A 17,583-nucleotide genomic window follows, 5' to 3' on the forward strand; every position below is an offset into this window, starting at 1 on the left:
AGTAGTGTCCATTTATTACCATTCTCTGCCATCTTCCACTCAACCATCCCTTTATTTATTGCAGTAACTTGCCCTTAATGTCATACCCCTCCAATCTGTGCAGCAGTCTTCCATCTGCAACAGTATCAAGTGTTCCAGAAATCCAAGTATATGATATCAAAATTATTTTTTGCATCCAGTTCCTTTGTGACCACATCGTAGTATCCAATCAAATTGGTCAGACAAGACTTCCCCTTAACAAACCCATGCTGTGTCTGAGCTATTACTGCTGTCTTGTCTAGGTGATCCTGTATCACCTCTTTAACCAATGACTCCATTATTTTCCCTGGAACAGAAGTTAGTAACAGGTCTATAATTATTTGTGTCACCCTTTGAACCCCCTTTGTGAATTAGGGATACATTTGCACATCTCCAGTCCATGTGGACTCCCCTGACTCTAAGGATGCTCTCATAATTATGGCTAAGGGTTTGCTTACTTCCCTTGCTGCCTCCTTCATTATAACTGGATAGATTCCATCTGCTCCAGGTGCCTTTTTTATGTTTAACTTCAACAACTTCTCCTCTACTTTGCTCTCAGTTATTACAAAATCATTTAGCTCCCCGTTAGAGTTTGATAAACTTCTGGCATTTCCCTCCTTGAATAACTCATCATGTATGAATGTAGATGCAAAATACTCATTCAGTTTATCAGCTACTTGAGGAGAATCATCAATAGTCGAACCATCTATGTTAAGTGGTCCAATCTGATTCATCCCCTTCCTTCTAGAGTTTACATTAGTAAAGAACTCTTTGCTGTTTTTCTTTGCATCCTTTGCAATCTGCTTTTGCCTGCCTAACCTCCTTTGTAACTTTATTACAGACTAGCTTATATCTGCCATAGACTTCTATATCACCCAATAATTTATATGCATCCCATGGATTTTTATTCTCTGCAACGAACCTCATTAATTCATCCAACATCCATTTCTTAGTTGGTATGAAAAGCTTAGGGGCCTCCAAGATTGTAAGTCCCCGAAGGCTTCCCATTTAGAATTCTCCGCTGGTAACATCAGTTGATCCTACTTTATAAAATTTAAAACTGTCTGAGACCACTGTAGTTACCTTTACGAAAACAAAAACCCTTCCCTTTACCCTTGCTGGTAGTTACATCTTTAAGTAAATCCCACACCAGTACACTGTGATCACTAACACCTAGTGGTTAGGCGCCTCTGTAGCCAGGTGGGCAGGAGAAGCAGAGCGTAGCACACGCTTTTTGATTAGACTGGGGTTCAAGCCTGTGACCACCAAATACGGAGGATGCGGAAAGGTCAGGGAATGACCACTGTATATCCCTGGAGCAATATGGCCTTAGTTGCTAATGCTCCTAAAAACCAAATAACAAACAAACAAGCCTTGTGGTTCCTTTATCTACAAATTCTTAATGCATGAACAATCACTGCTGATAATCAGATCAAGGGTATTACTCCCCCTGATTGCCCCTCGAACATGTAAAATTTAAAAAAAAAATAATAAATAATAATAAACAATCAATAATGACGATCACGGCATGCACAAATTGCACAAGGAGGTACAGAGTAACAAGCAAAAAAATAGGAAAGAACAGAAGATTCTTATAATTTATGGTTTTTTTTTTTTTCATATGATTGAAGATTTCAGTGAAGGAGAGACACATTTCACTTTAATAACGTAAAAACCCACAAAATTCTAGCTATTGGTATTTTCACAAATGCAATAAGATCAAGTTTACTACCCGTTTATAATTAGATGCACAAACAGGGCAGAGTTTACTACTCGTTTATAATTAAATGCACAAAATTAGATGCCCAAATAACACGGAAAGTGCAATTTGTTTTTATTGTTTTATGGTAGTGACCTCCAGAAATGTGCTTTAGTAAAATATGAGCTTGTGCGGGGTTTCGCCTTAACCCTGTGAAGTTCTTTACAGAAAATTTCATTTTGACAGTTATCACGGTGCTGACTAAGAGAATAAGTGACAGTGGTACTAGTAAATATACCAAGAAAAGGAAAGTGATCGATTTGGATCAGAAAATTAATCTAATAAGAATGTATGAAAATGGTGAAAGATTAACAAGTAACGAGCTGAATCAGATTTGACAATAATAATATAGTAGCAATTTGTTATTAGCCATTCCCGAGTTACGTAAAACTCAACAAAGTAAGAAGTTACGTCTTAGCTTACGTATGTTGAGGACTTCTGTATTTTTGGATTAACCGAGAAATCGATTATCCGGTTATTGTATTTTACCATCTATCCTGGAAAATCGAGAGTCTACTGTAGTTCAGTTTCGATCTGCATTTCTCAACCTTGTGTCACTTGGGCCATCCTTACACAGGAAAAATGTAATATCGTGGCAACCTTAAGTAAAGTGATTAATTTCAACAATGGATTTGTTTTTAATTTTGTGGTTTACTGATTCAGAATCTTTGATGTAGGTGGCTATCAACTACCAAGTAACAGTTGATGTTAGCAGAGAAATAACATAATTTGAATAACAGCTACCAATCAATATGAACCATGGAAAAGTTTCCGCAGGCTAATGTCGACTGCTGGAGAGTGTTCCCCAAGTCTCTTGTGTAAATTTAATCTTTCAATCAGTCCCACTGTTGATGTGCAGCACTAAACTAAAAAACTGGATCATGCTGTGCTTGAGCATCTGCGACAAATTAAGTTTAAGATGAAGTGGATAAAGGATTCAAGAGGACAGATATCACTGAAAAATTCAGTATTCCATGAAGCAAAAAACATTCAGCAAATCCTTTATCAATGTTTTAAAAAAAACAGAAGTTTGATTTCAGAACAAGCAAATGCAGGATTGTTGGACAGAAAGCAGACTCACCTTTGAACCTAGCATTAGTAAAGGCATATGATGCAAGAAAGCAAGCTTATATAGCATCAGTCAAAAAAAAACAAATAAATAAATCAAATCTAATTTCACCCATCCACTTGCTCCAAATGTTTGTTTAGTTCTGCCTTGAACTTATTTAAGCTATCAACTTCTACAATGAGACGGAAGCTTGTTCCAGCAATCAACCACCTGCTGGCTAAAGGCAAACTTCTGCACATCTATCCTACAACTGTCTTTCCTCAATTTGAATTTATGCCCTCTCAGGTGATTATTCTGAGCAAGAGGAAGAAAGCCGACCAGGCTAGCCGAGTGGGTAAAGTACCTGCCCAGCAACCCAAAGGTCGCGGGTTCGATTCCCGCCTCGGGCTTGGATCAAAGTACTGCAAAAACCTTGGGAGGTGCAATATGGCCACAGAAGCCGATGCGCCAACAACTACCAAATCAAAAAAAAAAAAAAAAAAGAGGAAGAATCCCATCAGCATTGATCATGCTCAAACCATTCAAGGCATTATACACTTCAATCAGTTCAAATCACAGGTGCCTAGTGTTCAGACACTGTAATTTGCAAAACTTAAGCTTTTCTTCATAAGAGCATCCCTTTGTCCCATTCACTAATCTTGCTGCATTTCTCTGTTCTCGTTCCAGCAGCTCTACATCCTTCTTAAAACGAGGTCTCCAGATCTGTATACAATACTCAAGGTGTGGCCTGACTATTGCTTTATACAAGGGGATAATCACCTCCTTATCCCTGCTAGAAAAATTCCTGTAAATCATTGACAAGACACCATGAGCTACTCTTGCATATCTTCTGCACTGCTCAGAAAACTTCATATCGGAGTGCACAATTACCCCCAGGTCCTTTTTGTTCTCTACCACCGTCATTGTAGTACCACACAGTTGATATGTTACTCTGGGGTTACTGCTTCCCATATGCAGTACTTGACATTTGTCAATGTTAAACTTTAGTTGCCACCTCTCAGCCCATCTGCTCAACTTTTCTAGATCCTGTTGCAGTAATTAGTGTCATTAACAAACCTGCCAACCTTCGTATCGTCTGCAAACTTGGACATTAAGCCTGCTATGATATACCACCATCAATATCATTTATAAATACAGAAAACAACAATGGACCCAACACTGAACCCTGAGGGACTCCACTAATAACATTAGTCCACGAAGAGCAGTGCCCATTTATTACCACTTTCTGTCTTCTCCCACTCAACCATCCATTTATACATAGCAGGAATTTGCCTCCAATGCCACAATGCTCAAATCTGAGCAGCAGTCTTCCATGTGCAACAGTATCAAAAATATTTCTAAGATCCAAATATATGATATCAAAATTATTCTTTGCATCCAGTTCCTTTGTGACCACATCATAGTATCCAATCAAACTGGTCAGAAAAGACTTCCCTTTAACCAAACCATACTGTGTCCAAGCTATAACTGAAGTCTTGTGTAGATGATCCTGCAGTGCTTCTTCAACCAGTGCCTCCATTACTTTACCTGGAACAGAAGTTAAAGTAACAGGTTTATAATTACTTGAGTTGCCCTTTGATCCTCTTTTGTGAATTGGGGTCACATTTGTACATCTCTAGTCCATGGGTACCTCCCCTGAGTCCAAGGAAGCTCCATAATTATGGCTAAGGGTTTGCTTACTTTTTTTTTTTTTTTTTATGAGAACCCCAAACACGAGAGGTATTAGAACCTATAGTACTTAGTACCGTGCTTGGGTTTGAGGTTAAGAAGACGAAAGAAGATATTTGTTGACATTGGACTTGAACTTCTGTAGATTGTAATTTTCAGGAAATACGTATGAAGGAATGTTGTTCCAGAAAACGACAGTTGAATGAATAAATGAGGAAGATGAAAAGTTGGTTCTGTGGGTTTGAAGTTGGACAGTAAATGGATGTTGGCTGGTGACGGCACGTGTTCGGACTGTTTTGAAAGAGAGAGCAGGAATTATAGAAGCCAATTCAGAAGAACAGTGCCCATGGAAGTATCTGTAGAAGAGGCATGTAGCAGAAACAGTGCGTCAATGAGAAAGCGAGTGGAGAGACTCTGTTAGAGATTGAATCATTAATTAACCTAACTGCCCTCTTCTGAATGGAATCAAGAAGCCGGAGAGAGGTTTTGGGGGCACCACCCCAGATGTGGGAACAATATTCCATGGCAGGGCGGATTTGAGATTTATACGGAGTGAGCAGTTGTTTGGGAGAAAAGTAACGCCGAGAGCGAAAGAGAAAACCAAGTTTTTTAGATGCAGAGGAAGCAATATTTGTAATGTGCTTGTGCCAAGAGAGAGATTAGAAGTCAGGGTAATCCCCAAAAGAGATATATCATTTTGCCTAGAAATCGGAGTGTCACTAAAGATAAGCATAGGAGTAGAAGAATCCTTTTTGCGAGATATAAGACAAGACTGAGTTTTAGAAGGGTTGAAATCAACTAAGTTGTCTTTGCCCCACTGGAGAATTACCTGAAGATCGGCATTTAAGGAATTGGTAGCAGATTTTCGAGAAGTTGAAGCTGATTGAGCAGGACAAGGTTTCTCAAAATGGAAAGTTGAATGCAATGTGCTATCATCGGCAAAACTATGGATAGGATTTCCAGTCAATGGAAGAAGGTCATTGATATACAAGAGGAAAAGAGTGGGGGACTGAACCTTGGGGGACACCGGCATTAGTGGAGAAGTTAGAAGACAGAGAGCCATCTACCATCACCCTCAGTGAGCGATCAGAGAGAAAACTGGATAACCAATTACTAAAAACAGTTGGCAAACCATAAGATGGAAGCTTGTTTAGAAGACATTTATGCCAAACACGATCAAAAGCCTTTGAGATGTCAAGAGCAACTACTTGTGTTTCACTGAACCTTTCCATTCAATTAGTCCATAAATGGGTAACATAAGCCAGAATATCACCAGTGGATCGAAACTGACGGAATCTATATTGGTGATCGTTGATCAGACGGAAGGTTTCTTGGTGTTTAAGAGTTGGCGGTTAATTGATTTCTCCATTACTTTAGAAAGAGTAGAAGTAATTGCAATAGGACGATAATTGGATGGGAGGGATTTGTCACCCTTTTTAGGAACTGGCTGGATATGAGCAAATTTCCAAGCAGAAGGAAAAACACCTTTGGAATAAGAAAGTGAAAAAAGGCGGCAAAGAATAGGAGTAAGTGCAGGAGCACAGGTTTTGAGAACAAGTGGAGAAATACCATCAGGACCTGGAGCTTTCTTAGCATCAAGATTCATCAAAATCCTTCTGATATCCTTTTGACGGAAGACCACAGGAGGCATTGAATGGAGCGTGTTGGGAATGGTGGGAGGTGTTTTACCAAGATCATTAATACATGAGCTGGAAGAAAAATGGGATGCTAGCAGGTCAGCTTTATCCTTGGCTGAAGTGGCAACAGAACCATCTGGTTTGGACAGAGGTGGGAGCAAAGATGGGCAAAAGTTGCGGCCAATAGCTTTGGCAAGAGACCAGAATGCTCGGCTACCATTAACGCAAGAAGCAAGTTTTCTACTCTTAGCCTGTTCAAACTCTAGTTTGGACTGGTTAATAACTGCTTTACAACTGTTGCGAGCTTTGGTGTAGGCAGAAAATGAAACTGAAGAATTAGAAACAAGCCAATTACGATATGCAACATTCTTCTCTTGGACAGCCTTAGCACATTTATTGGAAAACCAAGGTTTAGATAAAGGACGAGATTTTAAAGTGGAGTGTGGGATAAAGGATTCCATTCCTGCAAGAATAATTTCACTGACACGATCTGGGCAAATGTTGACATCAGAAGTTTAGAAACAGTAATCCGACCAAGGAAAAGAAGAAAAGAAGTCTCGCAGGTCATCCCATTTTGCATTCTTGTAATGCCAAACAACACATGGTTGGGAATAGCCATGAGATAAAGGTCCCATTGGAGAAGAGACAATCACCAAGTTGTGATCTGAAGTGCCTAAAGGACCTCTCACTTTGACCGTGTACTTAGGAGGGTTGTTTGTGAGAAAAAGATCAAGCGTATTGGCTGTATGATTAGGATTGTCCGGTATTCTTGTAGGTAAATGAACAATCTGTGCAAGGTCATTAGTAATTGCAAAAGCCTCAGCATCTCGACCTGCTGGGTCGATGTGACTAGAAAACGGAAGCCAGCTGGAGTTGTGAACATTAAAATCACCAAGGAAAATTACTTCACTGTTAGGAAAGTTGGACTGGAGAAAGTCAAGTTGCAAAGAGAGGAAGTCAAAGAGCTCCAAGTGATTAGTGGAGTTGGGAGAACGGTAGAGACAACAGATGAATTTGACACAATGAGGTAGAGAGATTTTATGCCAGAGAAGATCAAAGAGAGGAGATTCCAAATTGCCAAGTCTCTGACAGGGAATATCAGAACGGACATATGCACATGTACCGCCTTTGAGGCGAAAGGAATCATACAGCGAATAATTTGGGCATCTGAGATGAGCAGTAGATGAATCAACCGATAACTGAGATTCTGTCAGAAAAAGTACATGGGGTTTGGCAGACTGCAAGTGGAAATGGACATCATTGAGATTAGAATTGAGACCACGTATATTTGTGAAATGAATTAGTAAGTCCTTGGGAGGTTTAGATCTTTTCGCAGATAAGCTTGCTCTATTAGTTTGACAATTCATGGTGTATTCAATAGTAAGAAAAAGTAGGTGGGACATGCTGTATGAAGTAATGAAATTTTTGGATATGGCGTACATGTGGTAAGAATATACCCAGATCCTTGACATAACGTGGCCACGACAATGCTCCCCGCATACACACTACTCGGACTCCCTCCAGTCACCATCTGGCAGAGTAGAGGCAGCAAGATTATACGCTAGCTGATCCGGAAGCTTCCTAGAGAGTTACCAATAGGTTCAGTCCGGTGTACTAACTAGCGGCCGGCCTGCGAACACTGTTCTAGAGCTGTATCCTTGAAATGTAAGGAATATTGGATCTTGCCACGACGTTCATCATAACCTCAAAAGTCATCAATCATACTGCATGATGGAAGAGATAGGGAAAGGTTGACCGGAACTTAGCTCTAGAGACTAAACATGGGTTCCACCATTTCAAGCCTCCAATAAGCAAAGTGGTGGTATTTCACCGGTTGATGAGAGTCATCTACCACCTAGTACTGCCTGGTAACACAGAGGGGTGGCGTTCCTCTATGTGGTGTGGGCGCCACACCTCGACCCCTGCTTACGTTGGTTCACACCTGGGTGGTCACCCACCATGTACTTGCGCATGGAGGTTATATCCAGGATTACTAACAGTCCCACCATCGCGAAGGTGCAAGCAGAGGATTTGGCTGTCACAGACCGTCCGGACTTCGCCGAAATTGGGTCCACTTGACTTGAGTGTCACCCGAATATCAGTTCCATCAGCGTTTTAGACTCCCAGATAGCAAGTACAGCTTGTCTGGCATATCTGAGAGAATGTCTGTGACACTGCCTCCTTTAATATAACTGGATACATCCCATCCACTCCAGGTGCCTTTCTTATGTTTATCTTCAACAATTTCTCCTCTACTTTCCTCTCTGTTATTACAAAATCACCTAGCTCACTGCCAGAGTTTAATACACCTCTGGCATTCCCCTCCCTGAATAACCGCTCATGTGTGAATGTAGATGCAAAATTCTCATTTAGCTTGTTAGCTACCTGAGCAGGATCATCAACAATTGAACCATCAATATCAAGTGCACCAATGTAATTCATTCCCTTCTGCTGATAGAGTTTACCTAAATAAAGAACTCTTTGCTGTTTTTCTTTGCATCCTTTGCGAAAGATTTCTTGTAATCTGTGTTTACCTGCCTAACCTCCATTGTGACTTTGTTACAGACCAGCTTATATCTATCATAGGCTTCTGTGTCACCTGTTAATTTATGTATCCCATGCATTTTTCTTCTCTACCACATGTCTCATTAGTTCATCTGACATCCATTTAGGCCTAAACCTTGAGCAATATTTCTTAGTTGGTATGAAAAGCCTAGTAGTTTCAAGATTAATTCTTTGAATTCTTCCCATTTTGAATTTGTTGTTGGTAACATCATCAGTTGGTCCCACCATACAGAATTTAAAAACTGTCTCAGACCACCATGGTCACCTTTACAAAAGCAAAATTCCTTCCGTTTTCCCTTGATGGTAGTTACCTCTTTCAGTAAATCTCACTTCAGCACACTGTGATCACTGCCACCTAGTGGTTCCTTTATGTGCAGATTCCTAATTAATGAAGAATCACTACTGATAGCCAGATCAACAGTATTACTCCTTCTAGTTGCCTCCTGAACATGCTGCTGTAGAAAACAATCATCCAATAAATAGAAAAAAGCCTTGCTAGTGTGTGAGTGACCAACCCACAAATTCAAGTCAATATTTGAGAAATTAAAATCCCCCGTTATAAGACATTTTGATTTACTGGCCCACTATTACTCTGCACAACTTTTCATTACACTCATCAGAGTAATTAGGCCTAAAACACACTTTTACTCTCAATTTTGCTTTTCCAGTGCTTACGTCACACCAAACTGACTCAACATTGCTCTGTCCACCCATGTCGACCAGCTGTACTTCCTTGGCTTTTATGTGTTTCTTAACTAATAGCATAACCCCTCCTACCCTGTCTATCCTTCCTGTACACATTTTATTCCCCAAATTCCATTCCTGCATTCCTTATATCTGTGTGACACCACATCTCTGATATCCCAACAATATCTGCCTTTCGATGTTTTGAGCAATACCTCAAATTCATCAAATTTATTTACCAAACTCTTAGCATTGGTGTATACGCAAGTATAGATGCACCTGTTCCTATTCTTAGCTATTCTAACACAGGCCATGTATTTACTTGTTCTGCAATGGATCCCAGCAGTCTCTGAAATCCCCTGCACCTTGTTTTCCAGGCTGCTGCTCATTCCAATAGAAGCAGTGCAAGAATCATTTTCATCTCTGCCAGCGGCTACTGTTAATCTATTAGTCCGTGTATCCCCCAAACTAGCAGTTTTCCGACCCACCTAACACTGCCTCGATAGCATCAGCAAATATTCTTGCACCCTTTCTATTTATGTGTACCCCATTCCTGTAGAGGCAGTCTCTCCTGTTAAGAAGCACAGACCAGGCCGAGAAAAATTCTACCCCTTGAGCCTTGTACAACCTCTCCAAGACCAATTTGATCGACAAGGCTCTCATCATATACATCATATATCATGTCTGGGCAGAATTACAGACGTTTTCAAATTCAACCCTAACTCATAGCTTTTTTTCAATATTGACCTGTGCTTGTTAAGTAATTCCGTCAGTCTCCTACTAATATCATTAGTGCCAACGTGTACAACAATATCACCTTTTGTGCCCTTAAAAGATGATATCTGCTCTACAACGTTATCAACTTTTGTCCCTATTCCATCTATCCTCTTTGTACAATATATTCCCTGGTTTCCTGACAACAGAGTCACCGACAACTAGTTCCTGTAGGACCAGCGGATTCTGCCTTGGGAATTGCCTCTGTGTTGTGTGATGTTCACGTGCTAGCTCAGCCGTGGATGTGGGCAGCTGAGAGCCTGATGGGCCCTCAATTTAAATTGTTCGAGGACTTATATCCTGTCCTTCAAGCTCTCATATAGGCCCATAACAATGCTGAGTTGGTGCCTGATTTCCTCACACTCCTTACATCTGCACATTTTGGCAATATCATGTCCCGTTCCTGATTGATCCACAAACATCAAACAAGCAGTACATTTCTAAATCTGTGATTCATTCGCCCCCATCAGTTCTCCTCCGAGCCACAGCACCTCCCATTAGCTTCAGCCCTTTCCTTTACTGCTCTGAGTCATGATTTCGATTCAATTTTAATTAAAATTTCAATACCAAAATATAACACTAAACATATCCCAATGCAGTTATAACACTATATATATATATATATATATATATTTATTTTAGTATTGAGGTTTATCTCCAACCGAGTTACATTATATGAATTTCATATCTCCTATCAAGTTATATGTACTAACTTATAATGTTATGTTCGTAAAATCTAAGTCTTTATATGTATTTAGCTAAAAAATTATGTTTGTAAAATCTAAGTAGTTATAATAGATAATAAATTTAACTATCTATTTCCACTCACGTGGTTCGAACTCTCCACTAACTATCTATGCCAAATCACCAATTCTAAAAGCTCTATGAATATTACAGTCGTACGTTACGATCTATGTGACAAGTTCAATTATTAATCATGTAAGTAGTGCTATAATTTATGATTTATAATCCTGCTGATACTGGTTACACTGCTACAAGTTACGTAGAAACCACCAGTATCTGCTGTATCGATATGAAAACAATGGCGGCAGATTCAATTGCTACTATCGATATAATGCCGGCAGAAATCAACTGTGGTTTTCTATGCAATTACAAGGCTGATTAAAAACATAAATGCACCAATTTAATCAGCAACTTAATCTACACTAAAAAACTATACCACTAAATTTAAATCAAAAGTTATACAAAAACAATAATTTCAAATCAATCAATAAAAAAGGTTTAATTAGCAGCTTTGAACATGTCTGGCTCCCATTAGCCTCAGCAAACTCCCTAAGAGGATGTCAACAAAACAGTTGTGCTTTTGAAGACTTCAATTAAAGAAAGGGGCTTTATGATATGCAAAACAATTGGAACAACTAGGATTTTAAAGCAGTTCAGGTTGGTTACACAGATTAAAAAAAAAATATGAGATTTTATCGAAATCAATTACTGAAGAAAGTACAAGTGTAAATGATAAACGATGAGAGTTTTGGAAAGGGAACATTTTAATTGGTTATTGGAACAATACAGTCCAAAAGGCTTTTTTAAAGCAAATGAGACAACTTTTTTATCAAGTACCCGCTAAATGAAACTTCAAATTTCAAAGACGATAAATGCTTTGGGGGAAAGCACAGCAAAGGAAGAATAACTATCAAAACTTGAGCCGATGTGTTGGGAATTTGGAAGGCTTCACCTTTCATTAATTGGTAAGAGTAAAAAAACCCAAGGTGTTTCAAAGGTATCAAAATCTTTAGGACTTGTTTACAATTTTCATGACTAATGAAATTTTTTGGCAATGGTTAGGAAAATTTTACAAAGACATAACAACAGACAGAATTAGTTTAGTAGTTGATAACTTTCCTGCTCATCTACATAGTATAAAGGAAAAATTGAAAACCATAAAACTAGTGCCACTGAATACAACTTCAAAACTTCCACTTATGATCCAAGGCACATGTAAAAATTAAAGTTCCATTTATCATAAGTGGATGCTCAAAAAAGGAACTGCAGCAACTGAGAAGAATCATCTCATGATAATAACATTGTGAGATTGTGTCACTGAAATAACCAATGCATAGACTGAAGACATGGTACAAATGACTATTGCAAATTGTTTCACCAAATCAGGATTTGCAGAGAGACCTACAGATCTGAATGGAAAGAAGAAAGAGATTTTCCACAGTGTAAGTTAAAAGGGCAATGGAATATGTTATTAAGCAGTGGGAATGTGGAAACATCTTACAACAGCTTTATTTCCTTCAAATTGATGATAATGTGGCTATTACTGACTTTCCCACTGAGAGCATACTTAACAGTGTAAGCAAAACAAATGATTTAGCTGAAGAAGGTGAAGAGGATGAAGAAAGCTAAAGTGAAACAGACTTTCCAAAAACATCAGAATATGATATATTTCAAGCATTTAATATTATCAGAAGAGGAAAGGCATGCTAATATACAGAATGCACCCAGTCATATTTTTTTGATGCACCATCTGAGGATGCACTATGCAAGGAATACCTAGTTTTTCAGTGAAATTTCTCTATAACAAAATTGTTGGGATGATTTAGGCACTTATTGAGAGGTTTGATTGTATATTCAAAAGATATTTTAGAAAGTGTGCTAGTAAAATAAGAGTGATTATAAGAACAGTCATTTTACTCTTACCCAGCAGTATGCTGCATCAACCTGTTTATTATACAGGGTGTTCATGAAACAAGTGCAGTATATTGGAAGGTGTGTTCCACAGACCAAAACAATGAAAAAATATATAAACATGGGTAATGAAATGCTTAATTAACAATCTAGATCATTTGAAAATTTTCTCTGAAGAAGTAGAATGATAAAATTTTGCTTCAAAAGTACCTTAGCTATTTTAAGGAAGCTGGAGTTCAGAGTAAAAACAAGAATGCCTTTATAGCTACATTTTCTATTTTACGCTGATAGTGAGCTGACTGTGGGCACTAATATATGATACAAGTTGCTGTAAGCAGATATTCATTTTCAGTAGTCAAGTACTGCTCTTTCAGTGCAGTTGTTGATTTATAAGTCTGTGCTTCTAAATGTAATGCTAAAAACAGTAGTTGTCTCCTGTCAGTGGAATGACGTCTTGTACAACTATATTTTCAAGTCAATTTTTCTGTAAATAAAATTTCTTGAACAGACTCCTTCTCATTAAAACATTTTCTTTATAGCTATTTAACCCAAAATCTGTTCTACTGTATATATTTCTTTATGGTTCTATTATCCTACTGTTGCAGAGAAAATTTTTGAATGATTCTACTACTTTGTCAACGAGACATTTCCACTTTTAATTTTTATTGTTTTAATCTATAGAATGCACCATCAAATTTACTGCACATATTTCAGGAACATTTCTGTATTATATTTTGTGCTAAAATTTATATAAATATTAAAAATATTCAACATAAATTTTGGACAACCCATAGACTCACCGGTATCCTCCAATGTTTCAAGCAAAATTACTCATTTTTCCATTTTTTTTTTTTTTTTTGTGTGTGTGTTTCTCCCAATTAGTACAGCATCATCAGTAAACAATAACGATGTAAAATCTCTCACACTCAACTTTGTTAGAAACTTACATTCTTTTATTAAATGTTCATGAAAAATACAAATTGTAGTAAAGTATGGCATGGCCCTGCTTCACTCTAACTAGTTTAACCTTAACAACCTTAACCCTAAACCACTTACAAATGCCCTTCAATCCTCATTGTAGATTTGGAATTTTTATAAAAAAATTTTATTCCCTAGATTATTCATGATACTATGTTTCTCAAAATTTTGAAAGAGCCGATTTTTAGATATTTTGCTATGTTTTTTCAAAATCAACAAATCTGAAATACATGGTTTCTTGTTTTATGTTCCTATGACTTTTCTATAATTTAGTTGAGTGTGAATATTCAGTCTTGGCATCAACTGTTTGGCACAAAACCTTACTATTTTTACCTAAGGTTACATTCAACAATACTTTGGATCTCTCTTCTCTAAGATACTGGCATAGATTCAGCTTTAATTCTTCTTTTTTACGTATTTGTGCAATTATTCTCAAATCTTTTGGAAAACTGATCTCTGGATAATATGGTATAACTATCATAACACTATTTTTCCTTCAGCATTCCAGTTCTAATTTCATCTACACCTGCTCCCTTTGCATAACTTCATATATTTCCAATGAGATTTATAATCGAACAACAGAGATGATATCCAAAATTTCCTCTATGTAATTTTTGATTTGTAAACTTCTTTGGCGGCACCTGCTAAATCTCGGACTGTAGTAAAACCAATTTGTCACAATTTTATGAAATGGAAATGATGTCACTTCTGGAAATTCGGCCAGTTGCTTTTCTGATAAGGTCTGACACTAACTTAGTTACTTTCTGGAAGTAAATAAGTTAGTGTCATATATCTATTAGCTTTATATCTAGTAGCTTTTTGGAATTATTGTTAGGATTACTTTTCTCTCCAAATTTTCCTGAAAGACTAAAATAGACATAAGTAATTGTTGCATGCAGCTATTTAAACTTCCAATTATTACTATTTTTTGTCATTAGATTCTACTGCTCTTTTTAATATATTAAATGATTAATTTTTTTCAGTTTTAAAACAGACTATACTGCTACACCTTGCTTGTAATATCTTACTACTGAAATAGTAGAGTGCAATTACTGTTTAGCTGCATTCCTTATAGTCATCCTCTTAGTTTCTATGATACCTATTATTAAGATCTTAGATTGATCTAAAGCTAATTTCACTTCTTTGTCATTTAAGCCTGCAACATTAATAGTGCAGTCTATGGTCTCAGCAATGCCCCTTTAATTACCAAAAGGATTTTTTTTTTTTTTTTTTTTTTGGTAGTTGTTGGCGCATCGGCTTCTGTGGCCATAATGCACCCCCCCCCCAAGGTTTTTGCAGTACTTTGATCCAAGCCCGAGGCAGGATTCGAACCCGCGACCTTTGGGTTGCCAGGCAGGTATTTTTCCCACCCCGGCTAGCCCGGTCGGCTACCAAAAGGAAAACATATATCAAATTTATAAAGGTGAAATGCAACTTACTCTGCAAATCTTCCACTTGCTTTTGAATTTCACTCGTTCTTGAAATAAGCTCAGAGTAAAGGTGATGCAGACCCTCAACACTTTTCGCACATGTCTTAGAAGCATAAAGAAATTTCTCCATTTCCTAAAATTAAACATTTAAAAAATCTGAATAGGAAAAATTAAAAAAATGCAAATATGAAATGACCTGTTGAAAGAGTTTTTATTTCACATCATATTTGAATTTTAGCTGAAAATATTTAAAATAAATAGCATTTAAGCTACATAATGTTACATATTACATAATATTTAAGTTACATGAAAAGGCACTGTTTGTATACAGGATTGAGATAACTAGCAAAGGAACACTTCAATGCACTGGATAAAACTGCATTTATTAAAGTGAAATTTAAATGTTGGTTATGCTGCAAGAAAGCAAGCTTATACAACATCAGCCAAAAAAAAAATAATAAATAATAAAAAAAAATGCTTCCCATTTCACATATCCATCCTCTTCAATAGTCTGTTGAGTTCTTCCTTGAATTTATTCAAACTATCCATTTCCACAACGGATGGAAATGGATATCTATTCTGACCATCCTTCCTCAATTTAAATTTATGCAATCTCATGTGTATAGTCTGAGCAAGAGGAAGAATCCCATCAGCTGAGTTTGCTCAAAGCCATTCAAAGCCTAAACACCTGAATCAGATCACCTCATGGTAAGAGCACCCCTTTGTTCCCCCTGACCATCCTTGTTGAACTTCTCTGTACTTGTTCCAGCAGCTCTACATCCTAAAATTAGGTCTCCAGACCTTTATCCAGTACTCAAGATGTTGCCTGACCACTGCCTTATACAATGGGATAATCACCTCCATATCCCTACTAATTTTCTAATATGGAGTGATAATCACCTCCATATCCCTACTAGCAAAATTCCTGTATATCATTGAAAATATATAAAGATGTTTGGCAGCCTGCCTGCACTGCTCAGAGAACTTCATATCTGACTGCACAATTACACCAGGGTCTTTTCCACAACCCTGAGTGTAGTACCCCAAAGTTGCTATGTTATTTGGGTTACTGCTACCCATATGCAGTACCTTGCAATTAATCAATATTAAACCTCAAATGCCATGTCTCAGTCATTAACCATCCAAAGTAGTGAAACTTTTTTTGACAGTCATTTCAGTTGCAGTTTATTATTTACATAGAATGTATGTAAAAATGTTAACAAGAACAGATGTGTTTGGGAGTGTTGAACACATTAAAAGATACAGATTTATATTTATTTATTATTATATATCCAATATAATCAAAGATATACACAATTACAGTTTTAAGGGGTGTTGCACTTTCAAAGAAAGTGCAACACCCCTTAAAACTGTAATTATCATCCGAATAATGTAAGTATATGGCAATATTTCTTACAGATTGCATCAGATAAGATTGACAAATGTAAGTGATGATGTAATATTGCATCAGCTGTTACTTTCAGCTATATAAGCACGTTCTGCAAGAGTTGCAGCCATTTCTTGCTTGTGTCAGGATGGCAAGTTACATGCAGTTGATACCACAAAGAAACAGTGCTATTATAATCAGTCAACAGTGATAGATTTCTTTCTAAACTCAAGAATACTGGTTCTGCTGGTAGGAAAAAAGGAATTGGATGCAAACAGTTGATTGCATCCAGTTGAAACTATTGGTTGATTATTTTCAGAAATTGATCTTGTCAATGCCTCAACGGTGTGCTGCTGTCATCAGGGCTGGAGGTGGTTCAGCTAAATATTAGTTTGCACCTGATGAACTTTTCATTTTGTTTTCCATTTAAAATGATAAACTGAAGCAAATTGGGTGCTTCTGATAAAATTTCAGCCATAATTGTCATGTTTACCAAAAATATTGTATAAAGGTTGCAAATGCTCATTTTGGAATATTTTGAGAGCACCTGTCAAATATTACTTAGCTTTTGTCTTAACTATTAATAAATATCTTTTGTTCATATTTCTATTTGTGATGCTAGTCATTAATGTAACATACCATCATGAAAAAGGTTTATTAATGTGAAATTCCTAGGTGATGCACTTTCTTTGAACACCTGTGTATATGTAGTACATTCAAAAAAGTTCCCGGAATTGCACACTCACTGGTTTGTGCTATGGCTGTAAGGTTTCACAGGGCATTGATGTTGACCTGGTGCACATGCATATCAAGTGGGAACTGGCTCGGCCACTTCAGTCGTGCCACAGCTGACTGATTGCGAAAGTTGAAGTTTCCACAGCATACTAACATCAAGTTCTTCTTTAAACTTGGGAAAAATACTACAGAAATGCTGCAAGCAATACAGAAAGTTTATGAAG

General features: G+C 37.4%; 2 protein-coding genes across 2 annotated transcripts in view; both read right to left on the reverse strand.

The window, feature by feature from the left end:
- Nucleotides 1–15,261, reverse strand: part of tefu (Serine/threonine-protein kinase tefu) — a 222,120-nt gene extending 206,859 nt beyond the window's left edge. The window contains exon 1 of the mRNA XM_090379277.1: nt 15,247–15,261. The gene's annotated coding sequence lies outside the window, so the exon portion shown is untranslated. The remainder of the gene's footprint in view (nt 1–15,246) is intronic.
- LOC150081400 (serine-protein kinase ATM-like) overlaps nt 1–17,583 on the reverse strand; it is a 313,728-nt gene that overhangs the window by 2,708 nt on the left and 293,437 nt on the right. Inside the window, exon 32 of the mRNA XM_090380190.1 lies at nt 15,247–15,370. Within this exon, the coding sequence (XP_090236316.1) occupies nt 15,247–15,370 (124 nt within the window). The remainder of the gene's footprint in view (nt 1–15,246; nt 15,371–17,583) is intronic.

This window comes from Mastigoproctus giganteus, chromosome 8 (assembly GCF_048544385.1).
Source record: "Mastigoproctus giganteus isolate SK-2022 chromosome 8, ASM4854438v1, whole genome shotgun sequence".
NCBI classification, from domain to species: domain Eukaryota; kingdom Metazoa; phylum Arthropoda; class Arachnida; order Uropygi; family Thelyphonidae; genus Mastigoproctus; species Mastigoproctus giganteus.